Source organism: Sesamum indicum, linkage group LG2 (assembly GCF_026168435.1).
Source record: "Sesamum indicum cultivar Baizhima isolate 11 linkage group LG2, ASM2616843v1, whole genome shotgun sequence".
Classification (NCBI taxonomy): Eukaryota; Viridiplantae; Streptophyta; class Magnoliopsida; order Lamiales; family Pedaliaceae; genus Sesamum; species Sesamum indicum.
Window position 1 is genome coordinate 11,341,741 of NC_142658.1, and position 14,502 is coordinate 11,356,242.

Here is a 14,502-nt window from a genome sequence, read left to right on the forward strand (position 1 = left end):
AGGTGTAGCCCATGTTTTTTAATCTGTAAAAGGGTTTTTTTATCTGAAAATTGCAGTCATTGTCTTCAACGTTATCGTCTTCAACCTTTCCTCCTTGAGTACTCTGCTCTACTCCCCCAGGTCCCAGTCCCAGATCTATCTATCTATATCCATTATCCATCCATCCATCCGTAGATCTTACCAATCAAAAACAAAACACACACACACACACACACACATATTAACTCAATTCTCCATCATCAAATTCAAATGTATAAACAAACAACCATTCCATCAATTCCCCAATAACTAATCTCCATACATATATAGATCTTCTTCAATATTAACTATTAGCCCATGGGCGCTTCACAATCTGCTCAAGTTCCCTCCGAAGACGAACACCAAGAACCCGAAGAAGAAGACGACGATGATGTCACCCCACGCATGGGCCCTTCCATCAAGGTCTCTTGCCCTACAATGTCCTCGCCCCCCTCCCCCTCTACCCCCACCCCCCACCCACTTCCACCGTTCCTTCTCCGTTGGCCCTGCCGACGAAGATCGCGCCCTCACTGAGGTTTACTTGAATAGCCACGGCGAGTGCCACATGAATTTGAGGCCCGATTTGATCGCCGGTCGCTGCCCTGATGCTGCGCTCACTCCCAATGGCAAATGCCAGGCTCGAGCACTGGCCGTCTTTTTGAAATCTCAATGCGTGAGGTTTAATGCAATTTACACCTTGTCTTTGGATCGTGCCCGAGCCACTGCTTTATCGGTTTGCTAGGTAGGCTACTCTTCTTGCTTGCTTTCTTGAAATTTATTATAATCCCGATAATGTCTTTGGAGCAGTAGATCCATCAGGTTGTTCATACTGTGTTTGGTCATAAGAAGAAATTCATCGACAGCACAGTCCCAGCGCCGCTATCACCCGTGTGCTCCCACCACGCCGGTGTTACAATAACGAAGCCACAAACTCCGTTGGAGTCCGCCGCCACTGTCCGTTCACATCAAAGGTGTGCCGCGGGCTGTTGGAATCGATTTTCAAGCGCTACCTAGTCCTCGTTCGACACCGTGCGTCAACAAGCGAAAGGGCGAATTTCCTTCGGTTAAGTTTGGCGATAATTTCTTGTTTTTTCACTTTAATTGCACGATTTCTTCCATTCAAATTCTGATTTCTGAATTTTCTGTTGTCTTCAGAGTTGGGTGTGGATGTATACATACTGAAAAGTTTGTCGGTTCAACAGTATTTGCCTTAAATTATTGTCTGCGGTGATATGATATTTCACATGTGCACAGTGCTTTATTTTTTTAAATTGTTGTCAGATTTTCACCTTTTCCTGCTGTTCCTGTTGATTCATACAATGAATAGTGATTCAATAATGCATACAATAATCTGCACAGCGAGGTGTATGTCTATATATACAATATATAGTGCGATAAAAATACCACATTCAAGCTTTCATTGTTAATTCAGATCTCATTTTACTCAGTTTTTGAAGCTGCCAGTAAAAGCGAAATCTCGCTACCTTTTTCCGGTGAGTAAAACTGAATGCCTATATTTGTATTCAATGATGTGTTGTTATTCGCTTCGTAACAATCTGATGTTTGAGATCTGTAGTGATGATTTATGTTTGTTAATGCAGTTATCACTTGGTTAAGTTGCTTTCTATGTTATGTTACTTTCAATTTTGTAGGTGTTGAACATATTTAATGGTTCAATCTTGTTCTGAAAAAGTTTCTTTTATTTGATTGAAATGGTTTTATAAGGAGATTTAACTGTAGGGATGTGGATGTTAACAATGGCGTGTGTTGACTGCAGTGTTTGCTGCTACTTGATTTGTTGTAGATTTGTATGGATGATGGTGTTTTGTGGTCTTAGTTACTGGACGCCTTGTTTAAAAATGGAATTCTTCATGAATTATATTTTTGTCAAATGCAAGCTTTTGGTGCTTAAAACAACAAACTTCTTTTTCCTTTGGTTTGATGGTGGTGTTGCAATGAGGTTTGAGCAATGTTGTCTAGACACTACTTTAATTCAGCGGTTTCGATGAAAATTAAGGGATTTTCTTGGAAACGCTTATCAGTTTGAGTTCGGCTTGTGCCACTTTGAGGTTTTTGCTCATACTTCTTGTATTTGTCTAACTACATAAAGAGTAGAATTTATGATAGTTTCCGCTTGTTCTGGAAAAGTTTCTTTTATTTGATTGAAATGGTTTTATAAGGAGATTTAACTGTAGGGAAGTGGATTTTAACAATGGTGTGTGTTGGCTGTAGTGTTTGCTGCTTCTGGATTTGTTGTAGATTTGTATGGATGATAGTGTTTTGTGGTCTTAGTTACTGGACGCCTTGTTCAAAAAGGGAATTCTTGATGAATTATATTTTTGTCAAATTTTCTTTTGGTGCTTAAAACAACAAACTTATTTTTCATTTGGTTTGATGGTTGTGTTGCAGTGAGGTTTGAGCAATGTTGTCTAGACACTATTTTAATTCAGTGGTTTAGGTGAAAATTGGATTTTTTTTGGAAATGCTTATCAGTTTAGTTTGGCTTTAATTGGATCCATACTCTGGAAAAGGGTAAAAAATGATGGTGCGTGCTTTTATGCAATTTAGCGTGCATTTTGGGAAACAATGTGGGGAACATAGTGCTGATGTTGTAAGTAATTATAATTTTTTTTGGAAAAAAATTAATGGAATACATAAGAAACTAGAGCTAAACCAAATCAATGAATATGGTATCATTAGAGCTAAACGTTGCTGTTTGACTTTGACGAGGTTACAGCTTATAGCATCCTTAGCCCAACGAAACTTCTCATAGAAAATAAAAAATGAGAGCAAGTTGAGTAATAAACGATAATTTGTGTTGAAATTCAGATGGCTTGTCGCACTTTGCTTCACTTTCATCTCATTGAATTTTTATTTTTAAGTCTTCCATATATTATTATTTTTTATTATACAAATTATATTATATATATAGATATTAAATAAAATAAAAAAAATTCAATTAACGAATCTGACCATTTAAATAATCAGTATAAATAATTATAAATGATTTAATGCATGTTTCAGTATAATTATTATCAAACTTATCAAGAAAAGTGAATACAGAATTATTGTAACACTCGCATAAATAATGATACAATTATCAATTATTGACAAATGAAGTTTGTTTTCATTCATTCCCCAAAAAACATTACTGAACTACTACATGGAAAAACTAAAAATAATTTCATCTTTTATAATGGTGTTAACCAGATTATTATTTGAAAAAATTCAAACAATCATCTCGTGGTACCATATGGTTTTATGTTCTAGTAACTCATTAGCGAGATGATTATTGTTTGTTTATAATTCCAACCCTTTGTGATGTGCGACAGTTTTTTTCCTTATGGATATGTAAACGATTGTAATTAATTGTTATGAAACTTTGATATATAAGACAACCTACAAAGATGCAACACCCAAATGACGTTGGTTCCTCCCACTCATCTCGATACGATAAAGTATTGTGGACCACGGAAATGGAACGCGTGTTCATTGAGTTAATGCATGAGGAGTTCATCACACACCGACTCCAATCATCCACATTTCCACCGTCAGTCTGGGCTCGTGTAACCGAGCGAATGAACTCGGTTATGAGTCAGGGTTGTCTTCTTACGACGGTACAGCTTAAGGGCAAACTTAACAGGCTGCGTCGTGCTTGGCGTTTGTTAAACGAAATATTGAATAGGGGGACTGGGTGGGGATGGGATTCAGAAAGGAATACCATAACAGACGATGCAGGACGCTTGGAGGAGCTGTATCGGGTAAAAATCTACTCCTGCTGCCTTCTTGATTGCAGTGTCCTTATAAAGTCGTAAACTAATTACATATCTTGACACTATAAATAAATGCAGGAAAATCCTGAATATAAAAAAATAGTTGAGCATGGGCTTCAACGCTTTGACCTATGTACTGAAATGTTCTCACGAAACACCGCAACTGGTGGGCTCGCGCGTTCGTCATCACAACAACGTCGGACAATCCACAGCACCAACCACATAGACGATGAACAGATGGATGGCACACATTCGGGCAGCCGTCGTTCACGAGATGAGTACGAAGATACAGCATTCTCTCAATCTGTTTCCATTACGTCCCCAGACGAATACTTTTCTTCCCCGGGACCATCGCATGCTTCCGCTGGTCCATCTGGCAGCGGGCGTCGATTCCGACGAGTAGCTAGTGAGTTGCAAGCTAAGAAGTGTGAGACGATGGATAAGTTGAATGAATCACTTCAAGGGAAGATTGACCGAACCGGGCCCAAAGCTACTGAATCAATTGAGCGGTGCGTAGATGAGTTGACAAAGTTTAATGATTTGCCAGATATCATCTTCACCACCGCATTGGAGCGTTTTCACAGTCACAGCACGCGCACGATCTTCTTACGTCTTAATGACGAGAATAAACTCAGATGGTTGTACTCTTTGGGCAAGTGACTGTATTGCTTGATTGTTAGAAAATTGGAATGTTACTGATTTTATTATGTCTATTCGTGCATGTATGTATTACCGATTTAATCATATTGCACTCAATCCAAGTACCCATGCTCGTTAAGTATTTTCATGTCCCCAGCCAACAGATATCTAATGCATGTAACTTACACACTAATTTATCTTGTTTATGTTTAGCAATACATCAACGATCGGATATATGGCAAGCTCGGGAGTTGGTGGAGGTCTAGATTCGAACTCCGCAAGCGAGAATCCGGGGACCCCAGGGACTCTAGGAAGTAACGAATCTGATGTTCCAGAGGAATTTTACGCATTCAGAAATTTAATATGCCCAAAGTTATTTAGGGAAAATGTGCCACGTAACACATCTTCACTACAAGGAGCAGGATGGGTTGCGGAGATTATGACGACCCCACACCAGGGAAGGTTTTTTGACAACATTCGCATGACCAAACCATGCTTTTATGCTTTGGTTGATGCATTGACTAGTAGAGGTTTATTGCCTCATGGTTAGACGTCCAGAGTTACCTCAATTGAGGAGGTTGCACTTTTCATGCAAATAGTCGGCATGCATAAAAGGCACCGCGACAATATGGAGCGATTTCAACACTCATTGGAGACTATTAATCGTAGATTCCACCGAGTGCTTTCTGCCTTGTGCGCTATGGCGCCAGAACTAATAACACATCCGAATTTTACAAACACACATCCGAGAGTGGCAAATAACCCAGAATTCTACCCATACTTCAAGGTACGTACCACATCTATCATTATCGTAATATTTCATGTATGCAGCTATACATAATTGTTGAAATTCTTGTAGGATTGCGTCGGAGTGATGGACGGAATGTTGGTACCTGCATGGGTCCCCAAAGTTGACCAAAATCGATACAGGTCGCGGAAAGGCCGCCTAGCACAAAATGTACTAGCAATATGTGATTTCGACATGAATTTCACTTATGTGTATGCTGGGTGGGAAGGAAGTGCGGCCGATGCCCGTGTCTTGGACCATGCAGTTTCACAGGATCGAAATTTTCCTTTCCCTCCAATCGGTGAGCATTGTAATATATAAATTAGATTCCACCAACCTCTAGTTTAAGGACCAATTACGTGGCACTAGCGGTTCTCTTTATGATGATACCTTGTGACAATGCAGGTAAGTATTATTTGGTAGACGCGGGTTTCGCAAACTACCAATGTTTCCTGGCTCCTTATCGAGGAACAAAGTATCACCTACCTGAGTGGAGGGGACAAGGTCGTCGATATCATACCCCACAGGACATGTTTAACCATGCACATTCAAGGTTGAGAAACGTAATTGAACGATGCTTCGGTGTACTGAAAAAACGTTTTCCAATACCACAGTGGGGGATGCCGAGCTACCTTCAGAACCACCAGGTCGATATAGTAATTGCCTGTTGCGCCCTTCATAACTTCATCCGTAAGTTCAGCAACGATGACATCATATTCAACGAACCAGATGAAGATATTCAGACTGACATGGATTCATTCTACCATAGGGGACATCCAACCACTTACGAGATAGAAGCCCAGCGCAACCTTCGAGATAGCATAGCGATGCAAATGTGGGCAGCCAACCATCGAAACTAGCAATGAACGTAGTGGACAGTGTTGATTCATATGTAAACTATTCAAACTACTTTCCTAATGTAACTTTGTCTTGTTTATGTTACGCTATAATATCGTTTAGTACTATTTGCATGAAAAATTATAGATGTGCTTGATTGTTCACATTTGTGAAACTGTTTAGATAGTAGTTTTAAACAAATTGACAGTTTTGTACATTTTTCAACTGCACACGTGCTGCGAATTTGCACAATAATTATTTTGCTGACCGTCATTCTTTGCAGCCATGGCATACCGCAGATATCTGGAGAGTGCTGGATTTCCACAGGACGACCATTGGAGTTTAAATATTGAGCAACGCTTCATGTGGATGATACTTGACGCCAACACTCGGGCGCCTATGAGAGACGATGCACTTGCGGAGGCGCAGATGAGTTACTGGGCACGTGCATTACGTAGACATTTTGGATATCCTTATACCCGAGACCAAGTCCGTGATAAATTCTACGAGTTTAAAAATCGATTTCAACAGTTCCACGGCATCACTCAACTACCAGGGATTTATTATGATATTGAAACATTTATTATGGTGTTTCCAGTAGAGCTACAACCACTAGCATTACGGGTACGTCATTTTAGTTCCAATATGATTATAGCTACTTAACAATCATCGTTTGAAAATACTATTGTAATTTCCAACGCTAACAAATTTATAATTGGATCCTTTTTACAGCGTTTTTCATTTGCCAGACGGTACTATGAGTACCCAGAGCCACATTATCCCAGCATGTTAGAGGTATGGGGGCCCATCATGTTGCCAGGTGTTCCTATTGAGGCACAAAGCGAAGCAGGAAATACCGAAAGTGGTAACATCGTGCGTAATCCGGTGAGAGGTAGCGTGGATGCACCTATTGTTGTATCGGATTCTACTGCCCCATCGTTACAGTCACATACGCACGTCGCCAGTTGGGATGCAGTGGACCATGTAGCTCGTGGAGATGGTGGCCCGGTTCTAGCATGCAGTACCTCAGTAGCTGCACGATGCAGTATCGACATGGGCTCAGAAGTGGGGGGGATTGGATCGTGGACTGACTACGTTCGTCGGATTGGTGTGCAGTCTGATCGGGGTGCCCAGACGTACAGTGAGGGAGACAGCACAGCGCGCTCACCGCGACCACGAGGACTACCACCACACCGTCGTGACAGTCCTTAGGCATACACTGCCGACAGGGAAACTTTCAAGTCGAATATTGATTTAATCATTAAAAAGAAAACAACTAATCGAGTAGTATTGTGTGTGTCAAATGCAATAGTTTCTTATATATCGTGCAGTTGTGTAATTACATTTTCATCATTCCCCAAAAATTGACAGCCTTGTATGTCATGATTAAAAATAATTTTAATTGTTCTGCTTTTGACTAATCAATGCTAATTGATTAAACTTTGATTATTTACATATTTTGGAATCAATATAGTTTTCTATTTGAACGATTTTTTTTTTTCAAAATTTGAACCGTGTGGACACTGTATAATTACTGCATGCGTAATGCAAGTACTTATTATTTGATTTATCAATTAAATATTTTCACCGCGAATATAAAGGCGGATGAAATCATTTTCAATATAATACTGTAGTGCATGTAATTATTTATTTAATTTTTAATTATTATTTAATATAAAGTAATAAATTCCACACCAAAACAGATGAGATATAGTGAATTTTTTTAAATTATCTATATAATGTATATTATATATTATTTAATATATATGCTATATGTTAAATCTAAGCAACAATTATACATAAAAATAATTTTTAACTTACAAAAATATTGATATTAAAAATATTTACTATCAGTGATACTGACTAAAAATATATTAAAATTTTCTACCTCAAGAAATTACTTAGTTTTGTATATTGCGGATAATACACCAGTACTATGTACGAAATTTATATTTTTTATTACTTTAATTATCTATTATAATTAATCAATCCGAATACAAAACAAACGAATGTATTTTCATCACATTACTATACTTCAATTTACTAAATATTAATTACAAATTTTTTGAACTTACACTATTTTAATATTTCGAACTCAAAATTTTTAATACTTATGTGAAATATTTGAGAAATTTAAAAATTGAGAAAAATATACAAATAATACGTACTTAAAAACAAATATCTATTATTCAAATGTTTATATATTATATTTTTGTTAGTCCAAATTGTAGGTGTAACAAGATCTAATTCGAGATAATATTACAGTGCAGTAAATTATTCATTAAATTTGTAATTATTATTTAAACTATTACAAAAAAATATTTAACAAAGATAATTACTTAATTTAAATATATATACTATATTTCACTAACAAACAAACTATTATATACATACACAATTATATTAATAAATATATACAAAAAAGACATGATTTGACATCCAACAGTAATTTGTCTCCTATATCCCAACATCAAACATACACCACTTATTTTAAACTATTTTATATTATATCAAAACACAAATCCAAACATACCATCTATCTCAAACACATACTTATTTATCTTTATTTTTCTCTCTCTATCTCCAAAACATAAAACCAAAACACCAAATTACAAATCCAAACACAATATAACAAAGGGGCCGATTTGAAGTATATACGTATTTCTCAACTTGCTGAAAAACATGTCAAATAGGGGAGTGGAATATATATATATATATATATATATATCATTTGGTCTTGGATTCAGTCCTTATTACAGCAATATTCTATGATATATCCTTGTAATCATACTTCCCAAAATTGACCAACTTGTCGGAACTTTTGACTTTGGTTATAATTTTTTTATTTTTTTATTTTTTGATGGTGTTGGCATTTGACCATCAACTTTACACCCCATTCCTGACCATTAATGCCCCCAAGACAGGTTTAAGGGTGTTTGCAAATATTTAATATAAATATCTGACACAAAATTTCCTACCAATCAATTTCTTAGTAAAATTATAAATTATAAATTTTTTTTTTCAAACACTAAAACTCCAATACGAGGAATCAAGATTTTATCCGAATTGTTATATATTTATTTGAAGAAGATCTAGGGTTCTTGAGAATACATTGACGGTATTTGTTAGGGAAAATCAGAGTAAATTAACAATGAACTGGTTTATGAAATATCCCATCAAAATTATTATTGACTCAAATGTATTTTTGATTTGGTGGTTATGATCCTTTGATATATTTGATCCTATAGTTTATTAGGATAACAATTTAATCATATACATTTTTTATTTTTGTGATTTCAAGATAAAATTGGCCGAAATTTTTAAATATTCATCACTTAATTTCTAGCCAACATTAAAAACTCCGTCAATTTATCTTGAAATCACAATGAAAAACTTGTAGGACTAAATCACTACTCTAATAAAATACAGGACCAAAATATATACCAAATAGTAATAATTATTTCCACGATTTTCTCCATCCCTCTATATAAATAACCCAATATTGGTTCACAGTTAATAACTTCTTCAGCACCGAGACTAACAATCAGTCGAAGAATACCATGCATTGATGGTCCGTAAGGACTAGCCCTTTTAGGTACTTGAATATTGCCTAGCTGTTCGGCAAAACCTAAAAAACAATTAAACCATTTTATTCCACATACATGATATGGATCATGGACTACCTAGCAAAACGTAACTGCAAACTGGTTCTCCTCCAAATCTATGTTGGGCATAAGGTGTAATCATGTAGATTGATCATTCCTGCACACCTCGGTTACATGACTTTGACTCACAAAGAGTCCATGGAAGCCGGTGGGCACCCTTCCAGGTAACTTCACGGTGGCAACAATTTCCAGCGTGGGGGACTTCGCGTCCATTACCAAGAACTTGGATTCTTGAGTCTTCTCATCGTGCACATATGTAACTATGAAACCATCATCCTCGTCGCTAGCCGGATCATTTGGCACGAAAAAGGGTTCACTTCCGTTCCATCCTGGCTCGTACTTGCGGCTGGCGACAACGCAGTCATGACAATCTTCTGAAGATAGCGATAAATCTAACTTCACCAACTCTACTGCCTTCCTGGGCTTAGCCACCACAATGGCGTAGGCATACCTATGTGTGAAATAAAACAAGAATGGCTTTAACAAATCTGTTTTTTTGAAGCGAAGAGATGGTTTGTGTTTGGGGCTAGTGGAGTCATGTTTATTTGATGATAATTTTGTACTTTTTCTCACACAGTGAAATACTTTTCTTGTCATCCTCAGACTTAAATTAACGTTCATAAACATAGTGCGCAGTGTCAAAAAATGTGTCTTTTTCAAGAAAGGAGATTCATGAATGATATGGCAAATTCTATTTTTCAACCGTATAATTGACTTCAATAAATAGAGTCCAAATACAATTTAAATTTAAAGTACAAAATTTTTGTCCGAAGCTGTTTGGCCGATCTAAGCTAATCACATAATAAGTATAGTACACTTTGTAATTGATCACTTCTCTATATGTAATTTGTTTAGAATTTATCGAATCAAATCCGAACTAAAATTTCACTATAATGAATAGCCCTAATGTTGAGACAATAAGTGCTCCATATGTCATATAAGCCCAATATCAAGATTCAAGACGACTTTTGTTTATTATAGATCAAAATTGTTATTGTATCCATTTTCATTTCTGGGATTATTCTACATATATATAGAGAGAGAAAGACTATCATACTGATGCATTTAAAATTATTTTTCATATTAAAATCTTGTTTTTAAAACATTGATGAGTTAGAAGTTTTCAATTAAACAAATTGCTAAAAGGATAAGAATTATCAAACCTGTTCTTCTTTCCGGCATAAGCTGGATTAATGACTCCCAAGTCAAGAACTTTGGTGGACAAGGGACGCCTCGAGACTACCTTCTGGGCCTTGACACTTATTCTGATCTCTTCCAACATCAAGTCCGCCAAATCCAGCCCCTCCAAGACCAGGTCAACTGATGTAAGATTAGAAGCCACCATCACTATGGTCTCACCATCGTCTTCTTCCCACGCGTTCACTGCGTGTAAAATGTTGAATCCAGGCATATCAGTCCACCACATCCCACTCTCATCTTTGGCGTATCGGTCGATAACGCCTAGCCTCGGCACTTTAACAGTATCAACTTTCATTGGAGGTTGTCCTCTCAAAATCTCCGCAGGGCTTATCACCATCTGCACATCATTGAATATGGCATAATTCTTTGTTACGGCAAAGTCATGGATCATTGCTGTAGTCTTCATGGAGAAGATGGGCACGTCTGGTCCTTTCCTTCCATCAGAACCGATCCTGAAAAATGTCAAGAATGGAGGAACTGCGTGGAATCTGAAAGCACAGGTCTCGCCTGTGTCTGGATCAACTTTTGGGTGCGCGGTCATGCTCGGGAATGGCTCGCTGCTCTGAAAATCATGGCGTCCAATAGTTACAAGATCTCCATCTGATGTTACCTGAATTTCGTAGGGGAGATCGCCTTCACCCAGAGCATATAATTTTCCGCCGATGAGGGCCACACTAGTGTTTGCCGTGCCACTGCCATTAATTACAGGATTGTACTGTCCGGTAAGTACCCGCGCTGCGGTTAGCCCGATTCGTGCCATCGAAGCCATGAGGCCATTGAAGGAGGCGAAGCCACTCGGGAAGATGGGATGGCCGAGATCACGCTCCACCATGTATTTGTATGTCTTGACATAGCGACTACAAAACGTGGCTTTTCCTCCAGAAATCTTGATCATGTGAAGCATCCCATCACCATCAAAGATGTGGTATGGGGCGCGGGGTATGAACTGAGGATTGGGGCCATTGCGGAAGTATACTCCATCCAGGCAACTCGGAAGGGAGCCTTCCACCACCTCACAGGGCGTCGGCGGAAGCTCATCCACCGGAGAAAAGTTGCCGGAAAGCACATGTTTCGGATCAACGGATGGACGAAGCGGTGAGTCTAGGTGGTTGCATATAAAGTCATCAACTGACTTGAACAGATGCGCAAGCAACGACGGCTTTTCTCTCTTCTCCTCTGAAACTGGGTGCTTAGTTCTTATAAGAGGATCAGGAAATCTAGAAAAGGAATAATTTGCGATGATTTTTCTTCGAGGGCTCTTCTCGATCCCTGCAAATGAAGAGCTGGATTGAGAAAACCTGGGAAGGAAGAAGGACGACGACAGGGTCTCCATATCTCAATTAACAGGCTGCATCAAAGAGTGGGAGAAAGAGAAGACCATGCAGTGCATATTTAATGATTCAAAGTTCAACGTTTTGTATAAGCTCCTAATTTAATAATTTTTGCGTGTTTGCAAAGCAAATCCTCAAAAATTAAAAAAATACAATTTATTCCTATGTGATATTGTAAATGTGCAAATTATATTTTCTAAAAAAAAAAATACAAATTACTTCCTATGAAATTTTTTTTTAGCAATTTTTCCTCCTGTGTTTTTTAAAGGTTCCCTTCCCCTGAAATTTGGTTAATATCAGCAAATTTAGTTAAAAAATACAGGAGGGTAAATTGTTTCATTTTTAAAAAATACATAAGGATAAAGTGCTATTTTTTTTAATAAAGAATAATTTGCTTATTTGTAATATTAAAAAGGAGTAAATTACATTAAATCCATAGAAAAACTTCAAAGTCTGCGAGTTTGCAACTTATTATTCATAAAAGAAATAAATGAATAATCTTTGCAACTTGCTTTCTAGGTCATCTTTGAGTGCTAGCCGATATTGTTGATATGATATTAAAAGGGAAAATAGTATTTTTGGTCCTACAAGTTATGCTTATTTTACTTTTGGTCCATTTATTACGAGATTAGCACTTTTAGTTTCTTAACTTAAAAAAAATAACACTTTTGGTCCCCATTCACTTTTTTATCTATAATTTAACAGTGTGGAGCACGTGTCTAGCATGTGATTATTAAATATTTTTGGTTGGAGAAAATATAGATTTGTTTTCGAGCTTGGGACCAGTTCTGGGGTAAAATGTAACTACATTTGAGGGGGGAAAAAATCTTGAAAGAAATTAGGATAGAAAACATAGTGATTTCTATCTTCTCTTACAAAAATTGAGGGTCAATTTTTTCTCCAACCAAAAATACTTAACGACAACGTGTTAGATACGTGATTTACATCATTAAATTATAGATGAAAAAGTACATGAGGACTAAAAGTGCTAATCCCGTAATGAGTTGGACCAAAAGTGACATAGGCCTAACTTATGAGACTGAAAATACTATTTTCCCATATTAAAATTAAGGGATAACTATACTGTCGTTCTCTCAAAAAGTTTGATGTAATTAATATAAATTTTTAACCATTTATATCTAATGCATAAGTGTTTATTTTCATATAACAAATAAATCTTTCTATTAGACAAAAATTCATTGTAAACATTAACAAAAAAATTGAATGAAAATCCATATTTAACCCCCAATTGACTTATTACTGACATTAGAACAAAAATAATATTAACTACAATTTTATTGACTATGGAGTAAAATCCTGGTAAATAATTATTATTAATTATGACTAAGAAAAATTAAGATGCAAATTTTTTGTAATGACTACAGTCATGGAAAATATTTTTGCCATAACTTTTAACTATGATAAAAGAACACTTGTAAGAACCACGACCAATAACGTTCCGTTGGCCTTGGTCAATGATTTTCTTTACCGCAATTACTTATTTTTAACCATGATAATTAGTTATGATTAGATATTAAATTTATTATGGTCTGAATTATTGTACGTCAAATAAATTTTATTCTAATCAAACTACCCTTATATACATCTTACATGCTAATGTACATGAAGAAGTATATAAGGATAATTCGATCATAAAAGATTTATTTGACCTGCAATAAGTCAGTAATAAATCAATTGGAGGTAAACATGAATTTTTATTTAATTGTTTTTTTATATCAGTAAAATTGGTGAACTTTGATTAGTGGAGGGATCTATTTTGTTGGACGGAGACAAATGTCATGGGTACTAAACTCAAATCATATGTCCATATGTAATTACATCAAATTTTAATGGAGAGTAGCATAATTATCCCTAACAATAAATGATTATGATGATTAGTAACTTAAAATTTTAAATTATTTAATATGGTATCAGAGCCAAATAAAAAAAAAAAAAAAAAGCTTAGGATTCGAATCCTATAGCTTCCATTTTTTCCCCCTATATAAAGCTTCCATTTTATTGAAAAGAGATTTTTCATTTGACTTGATTTAGGAGAAATTGTTTGAATTGTGTAATTAATCGCGAATTATTGACACCATAAATAATCTAAAGCAATTTGATTATAATTCAATTTGTGAAAATTACAGGTCAAATATTCATATTATGCAGTCGTTGATAAACAATTTATTGAACAATTGTCACTGCATAAATAACAATTAATAACCATTGCCTAGACGTAGTTAATTAATATC

The 14,502-nt window shown here is 36.3% G+C and overlaps 3 protein-coding genes across 3 annotated transcripts; 2 read left to right on the forward strand and 1 right to left on the reverse strand.

Annotated features, from left to right (window-relative positions):
* The first annotated feature begins 228 nt into the window (after nucleotides 1–228).
* Nucleotides 229–760, forward strand: LOC148789163 (uncharacterized). The gene is made up of 2 exons (XM_088877892.1): nucleotides 229–441; nucleotides 524–760. The coding sequence occupies exons 1-2, from the start codon at nucleotides 337–339 to the stop codon at nucleotides 758–760; spliced, it is 342 nt and encodes a 113-aa protein (XP_088734018.1). The 5' UTR covers nucleotides 229–336.
* A 2,734-nt stretch (nucleotides 761–3,494) lies between these two features.
* LOC148789164 (uncharacterized) lies at nucleotides 3,495–4,451 on the forward strand. The gene is made up of 2 exons (XM_088877893.1): nucleotides 3,495–3,779; nucleotides 3,870–4,451. The coding sequence occupies exons 1-2, from the start codon at nucleotides 3,495–3,497 to the stop codon at nucleotides 4,449–4,451; spliced, it is 867 nt and encodes a 288-aa protein (XP_088734019.1).
* Nucleotides 4,452–9,468: 5,017 nt separating this feature from the next.
* Nucleotides 9,469–12,461, reverse strand: LOC105155486 (putative carotenoid cleavage dioxygenase 4, chloroplastic). Its single transcript, XM_011071368.3, has 2 exons — nucleotides 10,883–12,461; nucleotides 9,469–10,170 (listed from the first exon to the last, which is right to left on the reverse strand). The coding sequence occupies exons 1-2, from the start codon at nucleotides 12,250–12,252 to the stop codon at nucleotides 9,798–9,800; spliced, it is 1,743 nt and encodes a 580-aa protein (XP_011069670.2). The 5' UTR covers nucleotides 12,253–12,461; the 3' UTR covers nucleotides 9,469–9,797.
* Nucleotides 12,462–14,502: the final 2,041 nt, after the last annotated feature.

Excerpts from the sequence above, each read along its gene's own strand:
- LOC148789163 (XM_088877892.1), top strand. The coding sequence starts at position 337 with ATGGGCGCTTCACAATCTGCTCAAGTTCCCTCCGAAGACGAACACCAA. Across the intron at positions 442-523 it reads GCATGGGCCCTTCCATCAAG|CCTGCCGACGAAGATCGCGC; the intron begins GTCTCTTGCCCT and ends TTCTCCGTTGGC.
- LOC148789164 (XM_088877893.1), top strand. The coding sequence starts at position 3,495 with ATGGAACGCGTGTTCATTGAGTTAATGCATGAGGAGTTCATCACACAC. Across the intron at positions 3,780-3,869 it reads GCTTGGAGGAGCTGTATCGG|GAAAATCCTGAATATAAAAA; the intron begins GTAAAAATCTAC and ends AAATAAATGCAG.
- LOC105155486 (XM_011071368.3), bottom strand. The coding sequence starts at position 12,252 with ATGGAGACCCTGTCGTCGTCCTTCTTCCTTCCCAGGTTTTCTCAATCC. Across the intron at positions 10,171-10,882 it reads TATGCCGGAAAGAAGAACAG|GTATGCCTACGCCATTGTGG; the intron begins GTTTGATAATTC and ends TTTCACACATAG.